Here is a 23,557-nt window from a genome sequence, read left to right as displayed (position 1 = left end):
AAATCATGAACAGATTGCACGCCAGGGTGGCCTTATCATATTTGTCATTAAACACCTATCAGAATCAATTAGAGCCGCACAATATCTCTAAACAAGGGATTTTCTTAATGGCCAATGTTGTTGATGCATGACAGTGAGTCTCTTAGTGTTCAATGCTAACATTTAAACACAAAGATTACTCTTAATTACTTCACAGTCCTTCACATCTCAATATGGGCTTTTGAAGGCTTTCACGTTGGTTTCTAAACACATATTGTAATTTGGATCTTGAGGAGTCACGGTACAACTCTTCAATCCACGACTGAGCAGAATACCATGACTTTCCTCAGTGCTTTGATTTCACTTTTCTTTAATCCTTTGATGGTCAGAGCTGTGTGTGCTCAAACTCCACAAGGCCAATAAACACAGCAGAAGTGGAAATGTAATTATGTGATAAACACAGTCTTTATATTTGGCAGCTCCAATCCTCTTTTGTCAGTTTGATTCCTGAGAATCTCTCGTCTTTTGCAATCACGTCAGCACAGATGGTAGGCATTCCTCCTGCAGCGACTAATGACGGTGTGTGTGCCAGGGCGTGTGTGTGTGTGTGTGTCTGTGTGTGTGTGTGTGTGTGTGTGTCTGTGTGTTTACGCAGTGAAAGCTAATTCAATGGTGAGAGCCAGTGTTGAATACAGGCCAGCCCTACTCAAGCTGTACCCTGAAGTCTTCTCATATATTATGTGTTCATTTGTATTGATGAGGAATGCAAAATAGAGTCCCTTTTATCCTCAGGATAATAGGTTACGGGTTTGTTTCTTGTATAACCGTTTTAGTTTGGTCATGTTATTTAGATTGCACAACTTGGAGCTTAATTAAGTACAGAGCCATATTCAGTGTTGCTTTCTGGCCTGGGGGATGTGAGCCACCGTCCTGTAAACTAATTTCTATAACCTTTAGCTTCAAATGATGTGTCCAATTTAGCACCTCAAAGAATGGTATTGTGGAGCTCATATCTTCCCATTCTATTATTCTCTGTTCGCTTACACTTGTCTGCAGAAGGGCACAGTTTGTGGATGCTTTGCATTCACAAGGGCAAACCAATCATTGCTAATACCAGAAAATGTCTCAATCAATAATATATAATCTATTTTAAAACAATTAGCCCGGAGCTAACGCCTGATTTGGAATTCCACTGTGTTTTATCAAGTGTGTCAGCGTGTCTTTGAATGAGTTGATCCAGTTAGTGCATGTGTCTGCCAGGCCACATCAGAATAAATGATGGTTCCCTGTGTGATGATGAATGGTAATTTAGATTTAACATAACTGGACTAACGAGCGCGCTAATGACTCCAAAGCTAACCTGGACAGCTCTCACTCGATGGGCCCTCGCCTTGCATCCCAATGAGCTGGGGAAAGGGCAGCCACACACACACGCACACACAGCCACACACACACACACACACACACACACACACACACACACACACACACACACACACACACACACACACACACACACACACTCACAGAAAAAACATGCCAGAGTGTTTTAATAAATTCATGCACAAAAATTAATTCACAAATGGTCCTTGCAGGGAAGAACACACGTACACAGTCGCACAGGCTAGGTTTGTATGTGTGTGGGTGGGTGGTGTGTGCGCATGTGTGCTTGTTAGCCTTCTAAACTCCAGTAGTGAAGAGCAGCGATGTCAGGTTAATATGAAGCTGATTAATAAATAATTATTCGTATAGGCCAGTTTTCAACCCGTTGAATTAGATGTGGTTTTCGTTCACTGAATTTTCTTCTCAAGTTTTTTTTCCGAAGATTAATGAAAATAAATGACATGCACTTCATCATTTTCAGATATAAATAGACTTAATCAGTTTCATTTATTCCAAACGGGTTTCAGTCTCAGTCAAAAAACATAGATCGTAGAGGGTGAGTTTTTTTTTTTTCAAATCTGAAAGTTGATATTTAATAAGGTGATGGGGAGTAGACGGTGTGTCCTGCATCTCACCGTTTAGAACCAAGAAACCCACAGTTGATTTTTTTTTTTCGGCTTTGGATCCACACTTTCTTGCATCTTAGTTGAATGACACGTTCAAAATATGGGGTGTGACTTAGTGGCAGTGTTTGTACATTACCGTAATGGATTTCTTAGTAAGCCACTTGCTGCTGTCTCCGTTTATGTGAAGGCTCAATACCTTCGATAGCATCAGAAATCACTGCCATTCAGTCCCTGAAAGATTCTGTGAGTGTCAATCAGCATTCAGCACCTATTGAAGTGTCCTTGAGACAGATGCTTAATCCTCACATGGTCACTTATTGGAAATGAGTCTTGACAAGAATGATTAATACTGAACACATATTTGCACAGGACAGAACCGAATCTTTAGTCAATGAATGGTTGTTCATTTTAAATCTTTGTAAATGAAAGTAAAACATATGTTTGAACAGCAACAGAAAGCGCAGCCATATTTTTCAACTGTACGATGGACCACCTTTCTGCTGACAGCGCATAAAATAAAATTGCCTTGAGGGACCATGAGGGTTTGAGCGTGAAAGATAGCGTGAGTGAATGTGAAGCAGGTCAGTTGTCATGGAAATAATATCCACTGAACTGGAAGGAATTTTAAAAAAATGTTTTCGGAAGCCGAAGAAACGCCAACACAGATAGAAGCTTAAGGATGTGACAAAGGGAGACAGATGAAGAGAGGAAAGGCAAGATGGTCAGACACCTTCAGAGAGAAAAGAGTGGACTGACACTGCCTTCACATGACATGCCAACACACACACACACACACACACACAGGTCTGAGAAGCACTCTAAAGAGCAGTGAAACAGCTGCATATTTTATGATCACTTTTCTCCATGAAGCACAGCTTTCTGGGTGAGGGGTATCCACTGAGTGAGAGACAGAGTGAGAAAAAGATGGAGTGAAAGGGTGAAGAGAGGAGGGTAAAGTGTGTGTGTGTGTGTGTGTGTGTGTGTGTGTGTGTGTGTGTGTGTGTGTGTGTGTGTGTGTGTGTGTGTGTGTGTGTGTGTGTGTGTGTGTTTGAGAAACAGAGTTACAGGCAGAGTGAAAGTCACCTTGTGAAGCTTCAGTGCACTGAGCAAGTCTGTCCATCTCTCCTTATGAATTATGACGGTGGATGGTTGGCTAGAACCCAGCTGCCCCCTCGCACAAACATACACAAACACACACACACACACACACACACACACACACACACACACACACACACACTGACACACACTTTTTTTCACTCCTCTCTTCCTTATGATCTACTAAGTCTTCCCTCTTGTCTTCCAAGATCTTTCCTCGTTGCAAAGGCACAAATCAAAAGCAAATCTTACACTTGACTTTTACTACATAGGATTATATTTTGCTCTTGACTTCAGTGTAAAAATAGAATGACTAAGAGCAATTCAAGGAATAAATCACAGCGGGTTTGTACTGTAACGTGAAGTCCTGTTTGAAGACATGTAGGAAATTGATAACTTCAGATTTTAAATATTGCACTTTTTCACTCACACTACAGGCAAATAACCTTTATATGACATTACACATTTTTTTGTAATGCATTTTACATTAATTGGATGAATAAATGATCTGCTTGTTCACTGACTTGTGGGGCAGAATCAGCAGTCAGAAAAGCAACACTTAAGATATCTTATTCCGCGGCTAAACTGTTTAAATTAGTGTGAAGCAAATTCAATTACTTAGACTTGTGTGGCCAGTTGTGAACACAGTTCACACTGTGCATCAGTTTGTGTGTGTGTGTGTGTGTGTGTGTGTGTGTGTGTGTGTGTGTGTGTGTGTGTGTGTGTGTGTGTGTGTGTGTGTGTGTGTGTGTGTGTGTGTGTGCTTATGTGTTTTGTGCTTGCCCTATATGTCAGAATGTCCCAAGTGCAGTTGGTGTGTGTCCAACCTTAGCCGCCCCCAGTAATGATTGCATTTCTTTGGTCGTATCCTGCCTCCAGACCTGTCTTATATCCTGGACGCGTGGGTGCTGGATCGAAGCCCCATGGATGAACCTTTCTTGAACCTAAAGTTTAGTAAAACAATGGCTTTTGTGTGCGTGTGCGAATGCAGAGGTTTTCGGAAAAAAAACTAATTCACTTAAAGTGGATGCATATTTGTAAGTGTCTATGTCAAATTCCTTTCCAATAATGTGCCCTTTATGTTCGACCGCATCTTCTTTTGCGTGAAAATGCCGGCGTATATCTTTTTGTGTGTGTGTGTGTGTGTGTGTGTGTGTGTGTGTGTGTGTGTGTGTGTGTGTGTGTGTGTGTGTGTGTGTGTGCACGCGCGCACGCACATAGGGGTCAGAAGAGAACAGAGCAGTGAAGCTTTCTGCTGTTCAGTGATTTTGGTTTGGCTGGCCTTTTGGCTTCTCTTTGAGTCAGCGGGCTCAGCAGAGCCATCACACCCTGGCAACAGCTATTGCCCTGGCAGAGACAGAGATCTGACCTGAGGGAGAGAGAGAGAGAGAGAAATAGAGAGAGAGAGAGAGCGAGAGCGAGAGAAGGATGAGGACGTGTGGAAAAGAAAGAGAGAGAAAAGGAGAGAGCCACAGAAGACAAGATGGAGGGTCGGAAATCAAGAAAACAAGAGACCGAGGGTCGGCAGTGAGCATAACAAATGTACAGTCTAGAAATATCTCTATTAGATTTGCTGGGAGGGGGAAAAAAGACATAGGGGGAAAACAAAGCCAAGGGAAAGAGGCTGAGATAAGCCTGTAAGGTAACTACTGTCTTTAAAATAATCACAGTGGTTTTAGACGCATTTGTTTGGGATTTAGAGAAAATTGTCCCGGGGGGAACAGTGTGAGAGGGGGAATAGGAGTAAGAGAATGCGAAGCTGGGCCTGAAAAAGAGATAAAAAACAGAAAGAAAATGTGACAGTTGACCGTTTCCATTGGAATAATGATGGTGGATTTATAAAGCGCTTTGGAGGTTGCCTGTTTGGATAGAGACTCGGAGAAATGGTCAGAGGGGGATTGGAGTCGGCAAAAAGATGGAAATAAGGAGAAATGGAGAGAATAAAAGTGAATGAAAAGGAGGTGGAGGTGAGAGACGGTCAGGCAGAAAGAGAAGGTACAGGGGGGGAAAAGGAAAGGATAGGAGTAAGGCTGGAGACAGAGTGAAATACAGCCAGCAGAGGATGGAGTGGTGACAGACAGGAACAGCCTTCCAGGTTGTAGCCAAAACGGATTATAAACCGTTTGCTCTTTTAGAAGACAGCGCTGAGACTGATAGGCCTCAGGATAGAGTTAAACACTGTTTGGTAATTATTTCTTAAGAAGGAACTGAAACTAAAATACTTTGCACAGGTTGATTAATATCCTACTAAAACATACTTCAACCGTAAGCTTGATTAATACGTTCATTTGTCTAAAATTTGAATCATTCAAAATTGGTTTTATATGAGGAAAAATATTAGACAAAAAAGTTAATATAGTATCTATAGAAAGATCCTCCTAAGGGGATCTTTTAAATGTTTATGAAACATTCAAATTGTTCAATTGTCCATGCAATAACCTGCCACTATATGGGTAACACATTGCTTATGCAGAGGTGGGAGTAGCGTCAGGTATTGGAAGAGCTGTGTGCCAGCAGTCCCACCCACTCACTATTAATCACTTCCCACTGGGTGGCAGGACAGGAGAGAGGAGGAGAGGAGGTGAGTAGGGAGGAGAGATAGCCAGGCAATTTAAGGTGGAAATCAAGCACGCCTAAAAGACAATTGAAAAAATATGAGAGGAAAGCAAAAGGAAGGAGCACTACAGTAGAGTCCGGGAAGAGAGGGAATCTGGAATTTCATTTGATAAGCTTATGGTAATGTTGGGTCATCAGTAGAATTTTATGTACGTCTTTCATTCTATCTTTCCTCCTCCCTCCTAGTATATGAGTTGTCTTTTTTTATTTTGTTCTTTCTCCTTAGCTTACACCCTGTCTTGTTTGCAGAGTGACATTTTGGAAAACCCACGAAGCATTTGTAGCCAATCGGAATACAAGGATGACACATTACGAAATATCAGAACGCAAAAGCCTAGCACACACACAAAAGCACAGATCCGTTTAGCCACAATTCTCCTTCTCTCTCTCTCACTCACTTTTCCAAGCGCACCAACACACACACACACACACACACACACACACACACACACACACACACACACACACACACACACACACACACACACACACACACACACATACAGCATTCTGCCAAACCACATGGAATTGTCCAATGATAATCATCCTGTATCCCTGTTTACTAAGTTAATTTGATTAAAATCAACATCATCAGATTGCGGTATTTCGGGTCAGCCTTTGTAACTTTACTCCACATTCAGGCATCATTTATACCCCACTTCAAAGATCCTTGATTTTTCAGAAAAGATACCTCCATATTTCAACTTTTCTAATCTGTTCTAGCTCTTTTCGCCCGGAGCTTGTCACATTATTGGACAAAGTTCCTTCCTTTGTCCGCCAGGCAATGTGAAAAGCTTGTAGCGCTCAGCACCTAGCGGTCTCAGTGAGGAGTAATGCAAACATCCATTATTCAGTTACTTGAAGCACGGACACAGAAAAGCCTTTTTCCTGCCTCCATTTGTGCAACCGTATTTTCAAAGCAGAAAAATAACATACCAGATTTTCAAAATGGCAAGAACAGTCGTATGCTCACTCTCTGCCATAAATATAATTTTAGACTTTAAATGCCACAGGGCTCATGATTTGCTCAGGAAAATAACACGTCCACTAATTATCTCAACCCTTTTTAGTGCTTTTAGGTCTGGGTAGTAAACAGTTGAGCTTTCCCAGGGTGGTTTCCAACAGCAACACTCTGGAAATGGCCGATTTTCTCAGAAATGAATGGAGTAAATTGCCCTGACTTTGGTTGTTCAAACACTCGAGTTTATTAAACCAACCCTCCCCCCCCCCCCACAAACCCACATACACACACACACACACACACACACACACACACACACACACTGAAATACACACATATATGTACGCAAAAGCACAAATACTCCCAGGAGCACGAGCACAGATGCAACAGCATGTACTAGACACGTAGACACAAACATGGCATACATGGTTTGAAACCAGGCTGCGTTGGTTAAGCAGCAAAGCAGGCATTGAACCCGTGGGAAAGTTCACATATGAGACAATTCAAACACTAAAAGCTGTTAACTTTTCTAACTTAAAGACTGTTTGCCGAGCTCATAGACCTATAGAGTTCCCTATTAAAGTCAACAGGCTCAGAAATCATTCAACCTACAAGCTGAAATCTCCCCATCAACACAAAGACACAGACACAAAGACACACACTTAATGAAGGAAAAGAGAATTAAATCCCTGTCCTTGTCTCGTGAACACAAAAAAGACCCCAGAAGGTATGCACATGCATTCACAATAATGCATACACACATTCACCTACACACTCCAAAGGACACACACACACACACACACACTCACACACAAACACACACCAGCTTATATAGAAGTGTATAGCACTGGGCTGCGCCATTGTCTGACTCAGAGATGACTGATTACTTCAAGGGTCGGTGAGTCTCACTGTCTGATTCAGGGTGACACGATACAACTGTCCGGCCTTCAACGTACACACAGGCATCCATTCACACAGACACACACATGCACGCACGCACACACACGCACACGCACACACACACACACACACACACACACACACACACACACACACACACACACACACACACACATTTATTTTAGGATCTACCTATGGGCAGATATCTCCCCTTCCCCCATCTCTCTCATGCTAGAGGAGTGAATAGAAAGAGTGAAGAGGTTAAATGATCATGTGAACTATTTGATTGAAAGAGTGACAGACATATCGGGGCCTCTCCGACAGTAGCTGCTGCTCCTTTTCCCCCATAACAAAGAGTGAATGGTGGCTGTGAAGAGGTTAAACAAATGAGAGATTGACGGAAGTGAAGTGTCCGTGCGTTTCCCTTTTGCCTGGACCCCTGAAGCTGTAATGAGGCCTTGTAAAAGATGCTGAGGGCTCTTCATGCAGCTCAAAGGCTCTTTTAGGCCTTTTCAACACTCGGCCTCTTTCCAGGGCCTGTGTGGGAAAGCTCTCGGATAAACTCATTCCCTGTTCGATCTCCAAGCAAAAACACATGCAGTAGAACACACTATACGCTAGATTATAATAAGACATGCCAATCTTTATATTGCCAAATTAATATAGACAACAATGATTTAACTGGCTCCTATAAGCTTCAGTACATTTGTTGTTCTCTGTTTGCTGTAGGTATTTATTTAGCCAAGTAAAAATTGATCTTTGTGCAAAAAGTGATGCCTAAAAGCTCAACACAAAGACTCAAAAAGGCTAGCCTGGTTAAATCCCATCCCACTAATATCAACTCTAAAGCTCACTAATTGGGATACAGGTCTCCCTTGCAAAAGAGTCTTCGGACTCAATGGGATATACCTGTATAAATAAAGGTGAAAAAAAATAATAATAATTAACTATCTGTATTTTGTTTGATTGGTCTGTGCCAAACTGACTACTCTGCAATGAAACAATTTGGTTTTGCAGGTTAACTGTATTGCATTTTACTAAAATAAATTAAGGGGAATATAACTCATTATCAGATGCTTGAAAAATAAAAATAAAAGTTTCAATCTGTTTTACATTTGCATGCTCTGGTGGTTTTACGCTAAGCTGCACATTAGCATTTAAACCAAATAGTTTAAGAATAGATTTTAATCTCAAGGATCCTTCTTCCAATCATTGGATGAATTCAAAGCTGTTTACACCCACACTCCTGCAAAATCAATGTTTGCACCGGCTTGCCAGTTTATCGGAATACATCCTTTGAATGACAATCGGCATTCCTCTCTGATACAAACCATGCCTGCTTTAACCTGTCCAATCTATTTTCTGTTCACCCCATTCCATTTCAGACAAATAACATGCATTTAATCAATCTTTCCAATCAATATGTTTTTAAGTCAAGGCACTGGTACACTCTAAAAAAGAATACACTGCCTCAACTTAAAAACCTATGCTAACTATTTGCATGCCTCTTTTTAAGTTGTCCCAACTTTTGGCATTATTGAGTTCATTGTATGAGTCTTTTGTAGTCATAATAATGCAATTACATGAGTAGATCCAACATAATTTGCTTTGACCTTTGAAAGCATAATTAAGTTGAACCAACTTAATATTAATTCGAAAGATATGGGGATATTAAGTGTTCAAATTACTTATTTAAAATAATCTGTTCAAATTACTTATTTAAGCTAATCTAACTTAATTTATTTCTTTCATCCTACTCAAAAATGTCAACGCAAACAGTTAGCTTACTTTTTTGTGTTTGAGTAACTTATTTCACTTACGTAAGAATAAAGAAGAAACAGCAATTCCAGTTTTCACAGTTTATTTTAGCACTTTTACCATGAAGAATAACAACAAAATAAACATTCCCACTTCCAATAATATCATACATCCTGGAATGAATCACATTTTTCACACTGTATTTTATCTTTAAAAAAATATATAATAAAACAGAAAATGAATTTACCTGTAGTTACCTTCCCAAGGGATCAATAAAGTGTCTCTCAATAGAAAATAATTAAAATAAATATGCAAGTGCAAAGTAAAAGACATCTTTGGTATTGTCAGTGTTGGCAAAATCTGCTTCTAATGTTCTGTCCACACAAAACAGAGTGGGTGACAGACACAATTAGTGAGGGACTTAAAAAGGGATAGTTGATTATTTTCAAAGTGTGGTTGTATTTCTGTACTTATGCATAGTTAGTCTGTTACCTCATGGAGATGGTGATAAGCAATGTCACATTAAGGAGTTTGGGGGAGACATTGCTGTAACAGAAGTCAACCTTGTACTGTTGCAAAGGGGTCCAGCAGAAAAACGCTTTTTCACCACGTATAGACCTAACAATATCCCTTCAATTGTACGCTAAATGTAGCATATTTTCAGTGCTTTAGTTTGACGCTAGACAACTGTTTTATTTTTTTTAAATGTTTCAAGTGTAGTTCGGCCATGTTTTACCAACAATACGGCCAACTTGAGGCCGAACAACGTTTGGAAAAAAAAGGTAAAAAATTAACGTCTTGTCTGACGACAAACTAAAGCAGTGAAAAAATCCTACACTTAGCGTTTTTTTTGCATTTATGTTAAAAAAAATTCTCTGCTGACCCCCTTCTGCAAAAGTACAAGGCTGACTTTCGCAATATACATTTTTCCCTCAAACTCCTTAAAATGACAGTACTGCTCGCCATCTCTATAAGGTATCAGACTAACTATGCATAAGAACCCTATACAACCCCACTTCAAAAATACTGAACTATCTCTTTAATAACAGAAACACCTAAAGGCACAAACTACATTCTCGAAGAATAATCATTAAGTTGAACCAACAACAACTCTAAAGCATTACTCAACATTGTTATCATCTGCCATTATGCTTTACTTTATGCAAAGTGGAACCAATAAACTGGCAGTTTAACTGCACAACAACACTTTATGTTTCCTGCTGAATCTATTTTAAGACAGAAGTCTATTTTTGAGAGACATTACCCTCGGGCTGGCTTTCAGGTCATCTAGCTCAAGGAGTATTTTCTGAAATACCTCGAAGGTTTTGATCAGTTCTTTTGGGTAGCTTAGGTTGAGCGCATATATCAGCCCCATTAGCAAGGCGCAAGCTCTTGGTAGATCCAGGTCATCCAGGACTTCGGTTCCCTCGATGCACTTCTTTCCTGGGATATAGTGCGGTGGCAGTATCAGACGTCAAGGCACCTCTCCTGACAACAATCTTTATCACGTCATCAGTGAAGTCCATTTCTCCATCCTGGTATAAGAAGGTCAGAATAAACATTTCAGTGTTTTAAGTCATAAAAATAAGAGTAGCAAAACGTACAGTTAACTGTCTGATCTTCGGTGTCCAGATTTACCTACCAAGCTTTCTTTGAAGAGATCCTCCTCCTTTTCATACACCACGAGACAACGGATAGCCACCTCTCTCCTCCTTTCCACTGAATTATCCTGTGAATGAGAAAAACAATCTCCATTAGGATGCATTTTAATAACCCACAAACCAGCAGCTACAATTCTGATTTGTCAGCTCAGCTCTTATGTGCTGTTCTCCTGCTGCACCTCTATGGGTTGGATTTAATCCAATTAATGGGGTGGCACTACACTTTTTTATTTTTAGTAGAGCATTTAAAAAAACATTGCTATTTGGCCAAAAAAAAAACAAGAGGAACATGCTAGTAATGTTTCTGTAACGCTTAATTGAGGTGTAAACTAAATAAGTGTGTTATATTTGATAAAAAGAAAAAAATATTCAGTTGGTTCAGTCCAGACCCCTGACACTTTACCTTTCAGTCCTCTTTTCCCAGTTATGTAATTATTAAAATGCATCCTAATGGAGATTGTTTTTCTCATTCATTGCGCTGGATCTTCATTCTTGCAGCTCCTCCTGTTGAGGAGGCCATGGACATTATTTTCGGGGAGTACTGGTCCAGTTTTGCCATGAACGTGGTTTCCAAGTTTGCAGTGGTGATTCGTCTGAATTCTTCATTTATCTGCACACAACAAATGAAAATTTGAAATAAAGGCACAATCAAAAAAGTTTTATATGTGCTGTAGAAATAGCTAATCGAAAACCAAGTACCTCTCTGTGTTACAAGATGGTTCAGTTAAGCAAACACAGAAAAGAACAGAAAAAACAGAAGCCTGCATTAAACTCGAACTGAAAATAGGCCTACCAGTATATTTGTATGTTATCCTGATGTACTGTGTTCGAACTAAGTAACAGCTAACATGCCCTATTATTTTACATTAGCTACAGAGTTGGCACGTGCTGCTTCCAACAGGCTTTATTACCCAACTTTGCCCTTACACACTCAAAAACAACAACGTGAAGACCAACACTTTACCCAGTGCCACCCACACTCACTTTTATCTCAAGCTACATAAGTCAAGTGTGCCAATAAAGTCGGCTTGCTCTGGAACAATACAACCGAAAAAGGCTAGCTTGCTAACGTTAGCTAATGCCGTAGCCTACTATCAAGCTGCTAATTTAGCTTAGAATTTCTGGTGAAGTGCCGTGTAAAAACGATGTATTGCACTGTGTGATGATACAGTTGGTAATTTTGGCGAATAAAAGCAAAACGACTTGGTGCTGTTACTTACCCTATGATAGCATACTCGACGTGAACTCCGACTTCTTCCCCTTCTTTCACTTGTGGTGGACAACGTGGTCTGGCTGTGTGACCGCAGTGCGTGGCAGCGAAACATGTCCGGGCAAATTCAGGCGCCTACTTAACTTTCAAAATATGTACAGTTGAAACTAACCAGAAAGACAAGTTGGACTAACTTATTATTTCAAAAATGTTGAGTGGACGCATAAATATTCATTCAAAATTGATACATTGATAAGTTAACACATTCTTCTAAATATTAAGTTTGACCCACTTATTTAGAATAAGTTGTCAATGGAATCATTCAAGTTCATGTAACAAACTCGTTTTTTTATGCCGAAAAACGTCTGTATTTTAAGCGTAATGAACTAATCCCCTGAATCATTTTTTAGAGTGTATGAGACCTGAAAAGATTAAATTTAGTTAACAGGCGTGTTGAGATAACTTAAAAACACTAAATTAGCTTAATCTTTCCATTGAATTTCATGTTATATACTTATATAGAATTAGTGTTCCAATCTGTTTGACACATGATGTGTTGAATGCAGGAGGTAAGCGGGAGGTCTTGGATTGTTCTTGAATATTATTCACAGTATGATCCATAACAGTAAACCAAAAGCATGAAGTACAAAAATGATTGGACATTTAGTTTTGATACTTTTCCGCTTCTTCCCTATCTAAGTTGACAATTTCCCATGACACTCTTTAACAATTTCCAGAGAAGATGCATAAACGTTTCATGCTGTTGGTTATACTATAACCATGGGTTTATGAAAGGCAGAGAAAGAGAGTTATTGTGGTTGTGTAACTTATTTATCAAATAAGCTCATCAGACTGCATATGAGAAAAACTGAAGGCCGTCTGATACACTGTTTCACAAACCCGTTTTAGTGCGAGTATAATCAGAAAATCTAATGTACAACAAAATATCAATTAAAAGGCCAACATGACCATAAGATAATGTTACAAACAAGTTTTTTGTATGATAAGCTACCAATTGTGTTGATGACTCAGTCATCCGAGCTCCTCTTTCACTCTGTTCCTCTCACAGACCATAATTAATCTTAAGGATTACGTGAACGTGAAGTCAATATCGCTTGTAATCACAGTCATAAAGTTACATTGTTGTGTTGTGTTTTAGTGGCTGTAGTAATTCAGACATCCTGCCACTGTATTGATCTGTGTCTGTTAAGGCTGATTGAGCATAATAGAGACTAATAGAAAATTCACTTTATCTCTCACACATACACACACACACACACACACACACACACACACACACACACACACACACACACACACAATGGCAGCTCAGACTTAGTGGAGCCAGATACAAATAGAATACATTATATGACCCACAGGACCCCGGGCAAACATAAATACACACTCACACATATGAGTCAATTTAATTATTCACTGAACTATTTACACTAACATGTAATTTACTCAAAGGGACTTTAAATCTTTGTCTACTGTGAGTGTGCCCTAAGAGGACAAATACATGTCAAGGGGCATGTTTATCAAGACTGTAGCATCTCAAACCAGGAGACCACCGCATGCCACACACAGATACATGAGATGAAAATAAAGTAATTATTGGGTATTATAGAATATTGCTATTACACACAAGAGCTGCCATGTTGACCGAGAGGAGTGTGACTCATAATGTTCACACAACATGGCATTCTTGTCAAATACTAAAGAGCACCCTCATTGTCGAAACAATTTTTGGAGCACTTATTTATTATTTAACGTATTTTTCATGCATGGCTTAATATCCAGGGTCTTGAAGTAGAGCAGAATATGTTTGGGCAAATCTCTAGGTGTGTGTGTGTGTGTGTGTGTGTGTGTGTGTGTGTGTGTGTGTGTGTGTGTGTGTGTGTGTGTGTGTGTGTGTGTGTGTGTGTGTGTGTGTGTGTGTGTGTGTGTGTGTGTGTGTGTGTGTGTGTGAGTAGGAAAGATTGACAAGTAAGGCTTTGACCTCAGTGTGCGGGCTGCAGCAAAGACACATATGATAAGATCACTGTCTCGCTCACACAAAAACAGACGCACTCGCGCACACACACACACACACACACACACACACACACACACACACGTACGAACAGCCGAACCCAGGCGATAGCATCTCCCTGGTGGCTTGCCTCTAAAGAGTCTCCTCCATCACTGACTGCTGAAGCCCTTTTACTGCAACAGAGACCACAGACAACCGCATTGGAAACACACACACTCATGCAGACACACGCATGCATGTACTGTTCATGCTGACTCAAGAATTCTCACCTAGTAGCACACACACACACACACACACACACACACACACACACACACACACACACACAGCCATGTTTACACAGAAAAACGGACACAGAATTAGAAAGAAAACAAATCCAAGCTGAATAGGCATTTTGTAAACAAACAACTAAAAAACATTGTTGGTCGCAAACAGCGTTGGGCTAGTCCTTGAGCTCTCATTTATTGTGACAGCAAAAACAAAATGTTTCTTATAATTAATCTCCAGCACAGCAAGAATCAGTTCAAATGTGGGCTTTTGGGGGCGCCCTTAACTCAGTTGGTAGGGCGTCCCCCCCATGGGCCTCGGCCAGCAGCGGACCCGGGTTCGATTCCAGCATTTGGTCGTTCTCTGCATGTCACTCCCCTCTCTGCCCCGTTTCAACTCTGTCTCTACACTATCAATAAAACATAAAAATGCCGAAAAAAACTATCTTAAAAAAAATAAAAATAAATGTGGGCTTTTAGCTATATCTGTATTTAACTGTGTGTCATTGAACTGTTTATTTAATCTTACAAAACAAACATACATATTTACTTTGGCTCCAACACCTCTGCAGCATATTTATCTTATTTTAGAATGCAGCCATAACACAAAACAGTCAAGGGGCTTGCCAAAAATCAAAGCTTTCTCAATACAAAGCATAACTTCACTTTGGAAACAGCTGCAACTCAAGACCCTAATACACAGTACACAAAGTATTTTCCTAACCATATTACACCAGTTGTGAAACATTTGTAAATGGGACTGCGACTACACAAGCGATCTTCCGGTTTGCACTGTGTGATTATGTGGTGGAACTCCATTATGGTTCTTTGGGATCTGTCAAGGCAGCAGGATAATAAAGGTTAGACCGACATAAGGTGGAGTGCAAAACCAGTGGAAACTCCCCATCTGGACCAATCAGGTGCTTTACACTGTAAAAACAAAGACTTGAATCACATGTTGTAGAAATGGACAGGTGTGCTTATTATAGATGCTCAACACATTTAAATGAAATGTTTAACTTATTGAATTAATTATCAGTGCACAAAATGTAGCAAAACTGTTAAACGTATAAGCAATGTATCACGCTCCTCATTTTGTGAGGTGATATCACTATTACTACTAACTGGATCTGATTATGATTTCTTTGAAATATTAAATGTTGAACTTCCTGCTATGATTTCTCAAAATGTCAGAATGCACATATTATTTTTTTACGATCACCTACATTCCAAGAGTCTATACAATTTATTTTAGAGTGCAGCCATGGCCAGAAGTGTGTAAAAAAAAAAAAAAAAAAAAAAAAAAAGCTTGGAAAAAAACTTCCACAATATAAAACATAGTTGTGGACTCTCTAAATGATGTTTTTTTAGTGTTTATCTTGGCTTAACTCCGTCCAGTCACTACTTTATTAGGCAGAGAGATGTGTAGGGGGGTTGAACGAAGTGAGTGGGAGAAAAACTGACAGGGAAATTGCAGAGGGAAATTATTGTTATTTCACAATTAAATTATATATACTGCGTGGAATCACCCCTGACAGGGCTGACCATAGCAACACTCCTGGTGTGTGTGTGTGTGTGTGTGTGTGTGTGTGTGTGTGTGTGTGTGTGTGTGTGTGTGTGTGTGTGTGTGTGTGTGTGTGTGTGTGTGTGTGTGTGTGTGTGTGTGTGTGTGTGTGTGTGTGTGTGTGTGTGTGTGTGTGTGTGTGTGTGTGTGTGTGTGTGTGTGTGTGTGTGTGTGTGTGTGTGTGTGTGTGTGTGAAACTTAATCCACCTACCAAGGCCACTGAGGCTATACTGGCAGTCAGCGGAATGTAGAAAGAGAATCGGAAGGAGAGGCAAATTAGAGGGAAATAAAAGTAGTAACAACAACAGAGTGAAGCAAAAACAGTCTATTTTAAGCTGAGTGTTGGTAAAAACACAGCAAACCCCCGGTAATGACCCTATTTCCAACACTTGTGACGACAAACCATCCTTGATTTGTTTTTGTTTTATTTCAGCACAATTCTAACCCTCACCTTGGTCACACTGTGTGTTTATGCACAAACATATCGTGCATGCTGTAAAAATCTCATCTTGAGTTTTGGCAATTTTCAGAGAGAACGTGACCTTGTCCTTGTCGGAAACCATTTCAAACCCATCATTAAAACATGAGAAATGAACTGGTCCACTTGGTCTTAATTCGTCCTCCAACAATGACTCTTAGAATACACAAGGTTTCGGGTGATATGTAAAGTAAACTAGCGCTATTTTCTATCCAGAGAAATTAATGATCCGTGAAACTAAAGCAAAAACAAAGCAAAGGGTTGCACTGGATCGTGTTGATGTTGGCTCCCACAAGCCACCAGAAAAATTATACTGCAGTATACATTTTTAGGAATCCCTACATTTCAAATTTAATAGGAAATCTCATTCACTCGTGGTCTTTTTTCTGAAAAGGAAACGTTTTCAAGCCATTTGAACAGTCTCACAAGTTATAATGAAGGGTCATTATATTTGCTGTTTAATCTTATATTTCTGGCCAAATAAATCTGGAAGATCAACGATTATAATAAATATGCGATGAAAAATAAAAGATATGTAGTATTTTTGTATCTTATAATTTACACAATTGTTGTGGACCTTGTTAACTTTTACAGCCTGACATTTCTTTATGGGGTTTTAATCAGTGTTACAGAAACGACTGAGCCTTAGTTATGGCTTATACCGTAGGTCCTCTTAGAAAATTAACTTGAGTATTTGATCTGTTTTTCATACAATGTCCAATGCATTATTCCCTACAATGTATGTTGTATGTCTTTGTCCAGTCAGTGTTCTGTTTTTCTGTATTGTAATTTTACAGTATGTGCATGCTTGGACTGTTAAGTCATGAGGGAGCTGCTGCTATAGTGTTCTGATATATTTCCCCCCACCCCGCGAATGTGTTGTACATGCAGCCCCACCAGCTCATACGAGTCTGTCAATGTGATCCGATCCCCCTGTGGATTGCTTTGATGGAATATTCTTCTCTTCTGCATTTTTTATTCTCTGCTCTTATTTTGTTCTCATTGTATGTACATCAGAAACCACAGAGAATCAATAGGAGTTGTGTTTCTTCAATGCACCGTGGGAGTCTGATTGCTTGTATGTGTGTGTGTGTGTATGTGTGTGTGTGTGTGTGTGTTTGGTTGTAATGACAGTCAACCTTGATTTTGGTCGATACTGTATGAGACATAGGGTGGTTTATGAGAGAGATAATAGTAAGAGACAGCAGTGACCTGCTTATGAGCTACAGATTGAAGAAACACAGATCTGTGTGAAGAGATTTGTGTGTTCATATGCGTGTGTGTACGTGTGTGTGTGTGTGTGTGCATTAATACATTATTTGTTAAAACTATATGTGTTGACTTAGCAGTACCATGGACCATGCAATGTGTTATAGTTTTGACGGATGTTTGAAATAGTACCAGCAGTGTTTTGTATAATTGATATTCAAATCAAGTCAATGGTATTCATAACCCAGTATTTCAAATGTAGTGGGCTTTAAAAGCTTTACATCATACAACACCCTAGCTTAGAGCTATCTCTCTTCCAGGACAATCATTTCTCTTCTTATTTAACTAAAGAACATGTTGATTCCTGTGGTGGAAATACTGTGCCAGTGTGCTAGGAAACCCCAGATCCGATTGGGCAATGCAACATGCCCTCAAGTTCAACTACATTTAAAAGTGACATCCACATGAGTCTTTGGATTATTGCAAGAAATATTTAGAGCTAGTTACAAACTATTAAACTGGCTTTAAAAAAATATATTGTTCATATTTGTATTCTTTGCTATTCTACTATATTAATCTCAGGCTCTTTTGGAGGATTTGGAGTTTAGGAACTACTGGCATAGACAATGTTTCTTGTAAACCTAGTCAAACTTGGAGATCTGTTGTTATTTTTTCCTTTTTTTACTGAGAGAAAGAGAGTTGGGGAAAAGGTGACAAGGACTTGAACCTGCTCTCTGGATGGAACTGTATTCGACTTGCGTCAGAGTTTAAACCGCCAGACCAATAATTGTCACCAGGGTATTATTTTTTCTAACAATCTGTTTTTCTCTTTTCTTTTATTTTCTTTTCTTTTCCCCCTTTCTCTTTCTCTGTTCAGCACCCTCAACAACAACAACATCACCCTCATCCCCCTGTCCAGCTTCAACCACATGCCCAAGCTGCGGACACTGTAAGTATATTCCACACACACACACACACACACACACACACACACACACACACACACACACACACACACACACACACACACACACAGGCAATTGCTAACATATAGGGGAGAACGGGGTAAGTAGGCACACTTTTTACTCTAGTGAGAATTGCTCATCACCAAAACATCTGTCAATAGCCATTCCTACATTAAATTGAAGCTTAAGGTGTTGGCTAGAAATGTGTGTCTCTCTTTTTTTCCAACTTATTGTAATGAAGAAGTAATTTACCATCAAAGACACTCTGACACATTGTGACAACCAACCCCATCAAGGGGTCGGTTGTCACACACTATGGGGTTGTTTGTCACAATGTTATCTTAATGGGAAAAATCTTAAAAAGAAGGCAAGGAGGCAGGACCAAATTTGAATGTTTAATTGCATTGTCAAGTTGACAAATAGGCCTACATAACGTTCTGTAGCCTTGGCAGCTGGTCTAGTTTGGGATGCACTGGGTTGTTTTGATTTTGTTGCCCTTTTTTCTTTTGCTTGCTAGCTGCCTTTTCCTGCTCTATTATTTCCTTCTCTGGGGTGTCAGTGAGGATACAGCTTGACAATTTCTTTCGTTATTGGGTTCCTTTTCTGGCTGCAGCCTTGAGATAACATGTGACAACCAACCCCCCAAAAAATTTGACGACCAACCCCAACTTGAATTTCTTGCTAGCATCAAGGCCAACAACCATCTGACAACTAATTAGCTTGCTAACCACAATCTAAACTATAGTTTACCCTTCACACTTTCTGAGGGTAACAAGTGTTTTGTTATAAACCCATTGTGTAAAAGCCTAGAAGAAAAATACTGAGAAGCAAAATATTTGGAATTTGACATGAAAAACACAAAACATCCTCTCACCTGAAATGCAGCAGTCGAACTCCAAGGAAGTCTATGTATGTGACCTCTGATCCCAATTCTGGACCTTTTTTATATCAACATTTCAGAGCTAGCGCGCTCTGGTGGCGAGATATAACGAATGTGACATCCAACCCATGTGACAAATTACCCCGTTCTCCCCTACTACTGATGCTCACACACACATACACACACTTAGTGGCAGTACATTAACCAATGCACAAAGAAAAATCACCACATGCTTTCATGCAAATTTGAGAACGGTCCGACTTGCAGTATACACATATTATGTGCACACTGCAAGACTAACCTTATTAATTATATAGTTTTAGTTATATTATAACTAATGTCCGCCTTCATACACACATGCCACAAACACACACAGCATGTCAGCTAGATCTGTGTGATCATCTAATCCTCCGATAAAAAGAGACCAACTCTTCTATTGTTTCATGACTGTGAATAATCATGTGGCTATTACACACACACACACACACACACACACACACACACACACACACACACACACACACACAGACAAACAGAGATGGATACAGTGACAAATATATGCAAGCGCCACCAACACACACAGACACACTCGCACGCAACAACGTTTGGTAACCTCATAAATACCACAAGAAAGACTTGTTTAGCTCTGTAGTTCAATCAAATTTGATTCATTAGGAGAATATCCCATTCTGATGTTCGCTCACACACACACACACAGCTGTGTGATCCAACATGAACCCCAGGCCAAATCATCCTTTCTGATTGAATAGGAAGACGGCTTTGATTTTTTCTGTTTATGTGTCTTTTTGAGTTGTGTGTGTTTTTTTTTGGCATATTTATTTGTGTGAAGGAGGTCTCGCAGTTGCCAAGGCGATGGCACGACATCTCAAGGAACACTACCCATAATCCCGTGTGACTGTCTGAGAGGCAGACCATTGGTTGCATTCCTGTTGGCCACACTAGGAGTTGAACTCTGCCAAACCAGCATGCATAGAATGGGATTTCCTTCCCCAAAATCACCATTTCTAAGAGGCCCTTGTGTGGTCAGGCAACCCTACTTAACATTCACAATTGGGGGATTTCTAAATACGCAACTCTTCTAAATACAAGCAGGATAGCAATCGCAGAAGTCCATTTATCTTTTACGACCGGTTTCTCTGTTCAACTTTTGTACAGCATACATCAATAGCCAATCACGCGGCAAAGTTTCTATATATTTTCCTGCATACTGCTGCAACTCTAGTGGCAATATGGCTCCAAATCAGCTCTGTTAAAATTGGATTCCAGGCAGTGGCGCAGCTGTACACAGTTGCCAGCAGATTGAGTGCAGAGTTACCAATCTCCAATATCTTTTAATCAGAAGCCCTCAGCTCCCATCTGTTTTCTGTCAACACTGAGGGACTTTCTCCTCTGATTTCCTTGTTTCCTCCTTGCCATGTGCGCATCCCATCTCCACATTTCTTATCTACCTCTTCCTCCTTCATTTTTGGCATCCTTCCTCACTTAGTCCAATCTTTTTTTCATGAGATCATGAGTTCTCTGTTTTCTCCATCATAACTCTCTTCCCTCCCTTTCACTTTCACGTTGCTCAGGTCCTGCTTCCCTTTGAGTTGTGCTTCCTGTCAGCTCCTCCTGTTGTTTCCTCTCTCTACTTCCAACTGCCTCACCTGTCTACTGCTGTTTCCTTTGGTCGTCTTCTTTTCCCTTTCCTTCCTCTTTTTCTTACCTCTTTCTCCTCTTCCCCATCCCCTTAATGTCCAGTGTTCACATCTGTTCGGCCTTCATTCTCCACCGTTCTCTCTATTTTTCTGCAGTTTCCGTAAATTCTATTACCGGTAATGATATCACTTCATGGTGTCTCCCATTCAGAATGTTACACCAGTGAAAAGATTGGAACTCTCACTGCTTCTATGTGTGTGTGTGTGTGTGTGTGTGTGTGTGTGTGTGTGTGTGTGTGTGTGTGTGTGTGTGTGTGTGTGTGTGTGTGTGTGTGTGTGTTTTTGTGTGTATGTGTGTGTGTGTGTGTGTGTGTGTGTGTGTGTGTGTGTGTGTGCGTGTGTGCGTGTGTGCGTGCGTGTGTGCATGCGTGCGTGCGTATGTGTGCTTGTGTAATTCACTGTACTAAAGATGTGCCCTCTGGAGCAAATACTAAGAATAAGCAGATACAGAGACATACACACACACACACATTCTCAGAAACACTATGCAACATGCCCTTCGTCACCCGCAACCAATATCCCAACGAACGCAATCACTGACTTACAGCTACACACAAATACAGTTCACACGCACGCACTCACACATACACACATTCATGGCACTTTTTCCATACCCCCTGCCTCCTCCCATTCTCCCCTGTGTTTTAATCCTACTTGTCAGTAATTAAGGCTGAGCCGGGGGTGGGCCGAGACGTGGCTATCTCCAGGCGGGGGTTTGACTATAAACTGGATTTATAATGGGAGAGCGGTATTAAAACCCACTGCCCCCGCTGTTAGCATCAATGAGCCCATCTCTGTTCCATAACAGGATTTGTCCTCTGCTTTATTACAAAGGGAGGCCTGTCTTCGGAAAGGCTAGATATCCCGGCTGGCATGTAATACGCTGACAAGACATTCTGCTGTTCATTCACCCTCCTTCACCTCATCACTCTCTCTCTCTCTCTTTCTCTTCACCTCTTTCTCTCTCACTCTCTCTTGAGGTGTCAAATCCAACCAGTGCCTGTGGAGAATCTCAGCTCTGCAAAACCTCCCCTGATCCTCTATATAACTGTGAAAAGGTTTCTTAAAGTATAATCCGGGAATCGTAATCCTCATCGGTGTCTTGTGTAAGATGTCAGTGTCACCTGTTGAGAGAATCTGTTGCAATGTCACGTGTGCAACATGTAACGTGTAGCATAATGCAGTAAAAAATGCAATAAAATGAAAATACTTTTGCTTTTTTTCTGGTTTTAAAATATCCATCTCTAAAAATGTGTGCCTCCCATCCTTTGCAATGTGCGTAAATAGAATGTTGTTTGTGTCACTCACAACGTGACATGAGGAAAATTACATTTAAGAATCCGGCAGTGACATCTCTTTTCCAGAGCTCCCTGCTGACAGTTGAGATTGGAACTACTTTCTGCCAAAGAAATAGTCCTAATGATATCTATTGTTTTTGAGTGTTCTGTGAATTATCCGCCGCCAGCAAAAGCGGAATTGACTCTGGGAAAAATAAGTTGATATTGAGCCTTTCAAAAGAAAGTTTTCAGTGCACAGGCCACCATTAAAAAAAATCCATTCACCTATCGAGTGGATGAGGAAAATAAAGAGATAGATATCTGAAAACATGGGCATATAAAACCCATACAATTCGCATGGCTGGATACTCCCAAAGGCGCATGAGAAATTATATAAGTTCCTAATTGGCCCTTAAAAATGTATCTAAAAAATTACCAAAAATCCCCCCAAAAATGTGATCTTTCTCATTATATCGATTTTCTCAATTTTTCCTCCCCTTACCAAATTTCATTATTTGTTCCCTTTCATTCAGTCTCTTTTTTCCAGATTTATTATATCCTTCTTTCCCACCCTTGTCTCCATCTCTCTTTTCTGTGTGTCTGTCCTTCTGAAGAGATTGATAGATTGCCATTCAGCCTCTAAAGGGAGTCATATTGTCACAGACCTTGGGGAAATGAGAGCCGAGGATATTACTCTGCGTGTGTGTGTGTGTGTGTGTGTGTGTGTGTGTGTGTGTGTGTGTGTGTGTGTGTGTGTGTGTGTGTGTGTGTGTGTGTGTGTGTGTGTGTGTGTGTGTGTGTGTGTGTGTGTGTGTGTGTGTGCGTGTGTGAGTGTGTCTTCCAACCATGCAACAGCCTCATGATCCTCGCCAAAGTGAATGCAAACTCAAAATATATTTGCTGATCTTCTCAGTTTAACTTCACATAATTTGTTTTGGAGACATCCAATAATCAAAGAGTTTCTTGTGTTTAGTCA

At 40.3% G+C, this 23,557-nt stretch overlaps 1 protein-coding gene across 1 annotated transcript in view; it reads left to right on the top strand.

Annotated features, from left to right (window-relative positions):
• Positions 1-23,557, top strand: part of slit3 (slit homolog 3) — a 231,700-nt gene that overhangs the window by 141,830 nt on the left and 66,313 nt on the right. Inside the window, exon 7 of the mRNA XM_080035179.1 lies at positions 18,619-18,690. Within this exon, the coding sequence (XP_079891305.1) occupies positions 18,619-18,690 (72 nt within the window). The remainder of the gene's footprint in view (positions 1-18,618; positions 18,691-23,557) is intronic.

The sequence above is a fragment of the Ammodytes marinus genome (assembly GCF_949987685.1).
Source record: "Ammodytes marinus genome assembly, chromosome: 10".
Classification (NCBI taxonomy): Eukaryota; Metazoa; Chordata; class Actinopteri; order Uranoscopiformes; family Ammodytidae; genus Ammodytes; species Ammodytes marinus.
This window is presented reverse-complemented; position numbering and strand designations above follow the sequence as displayed.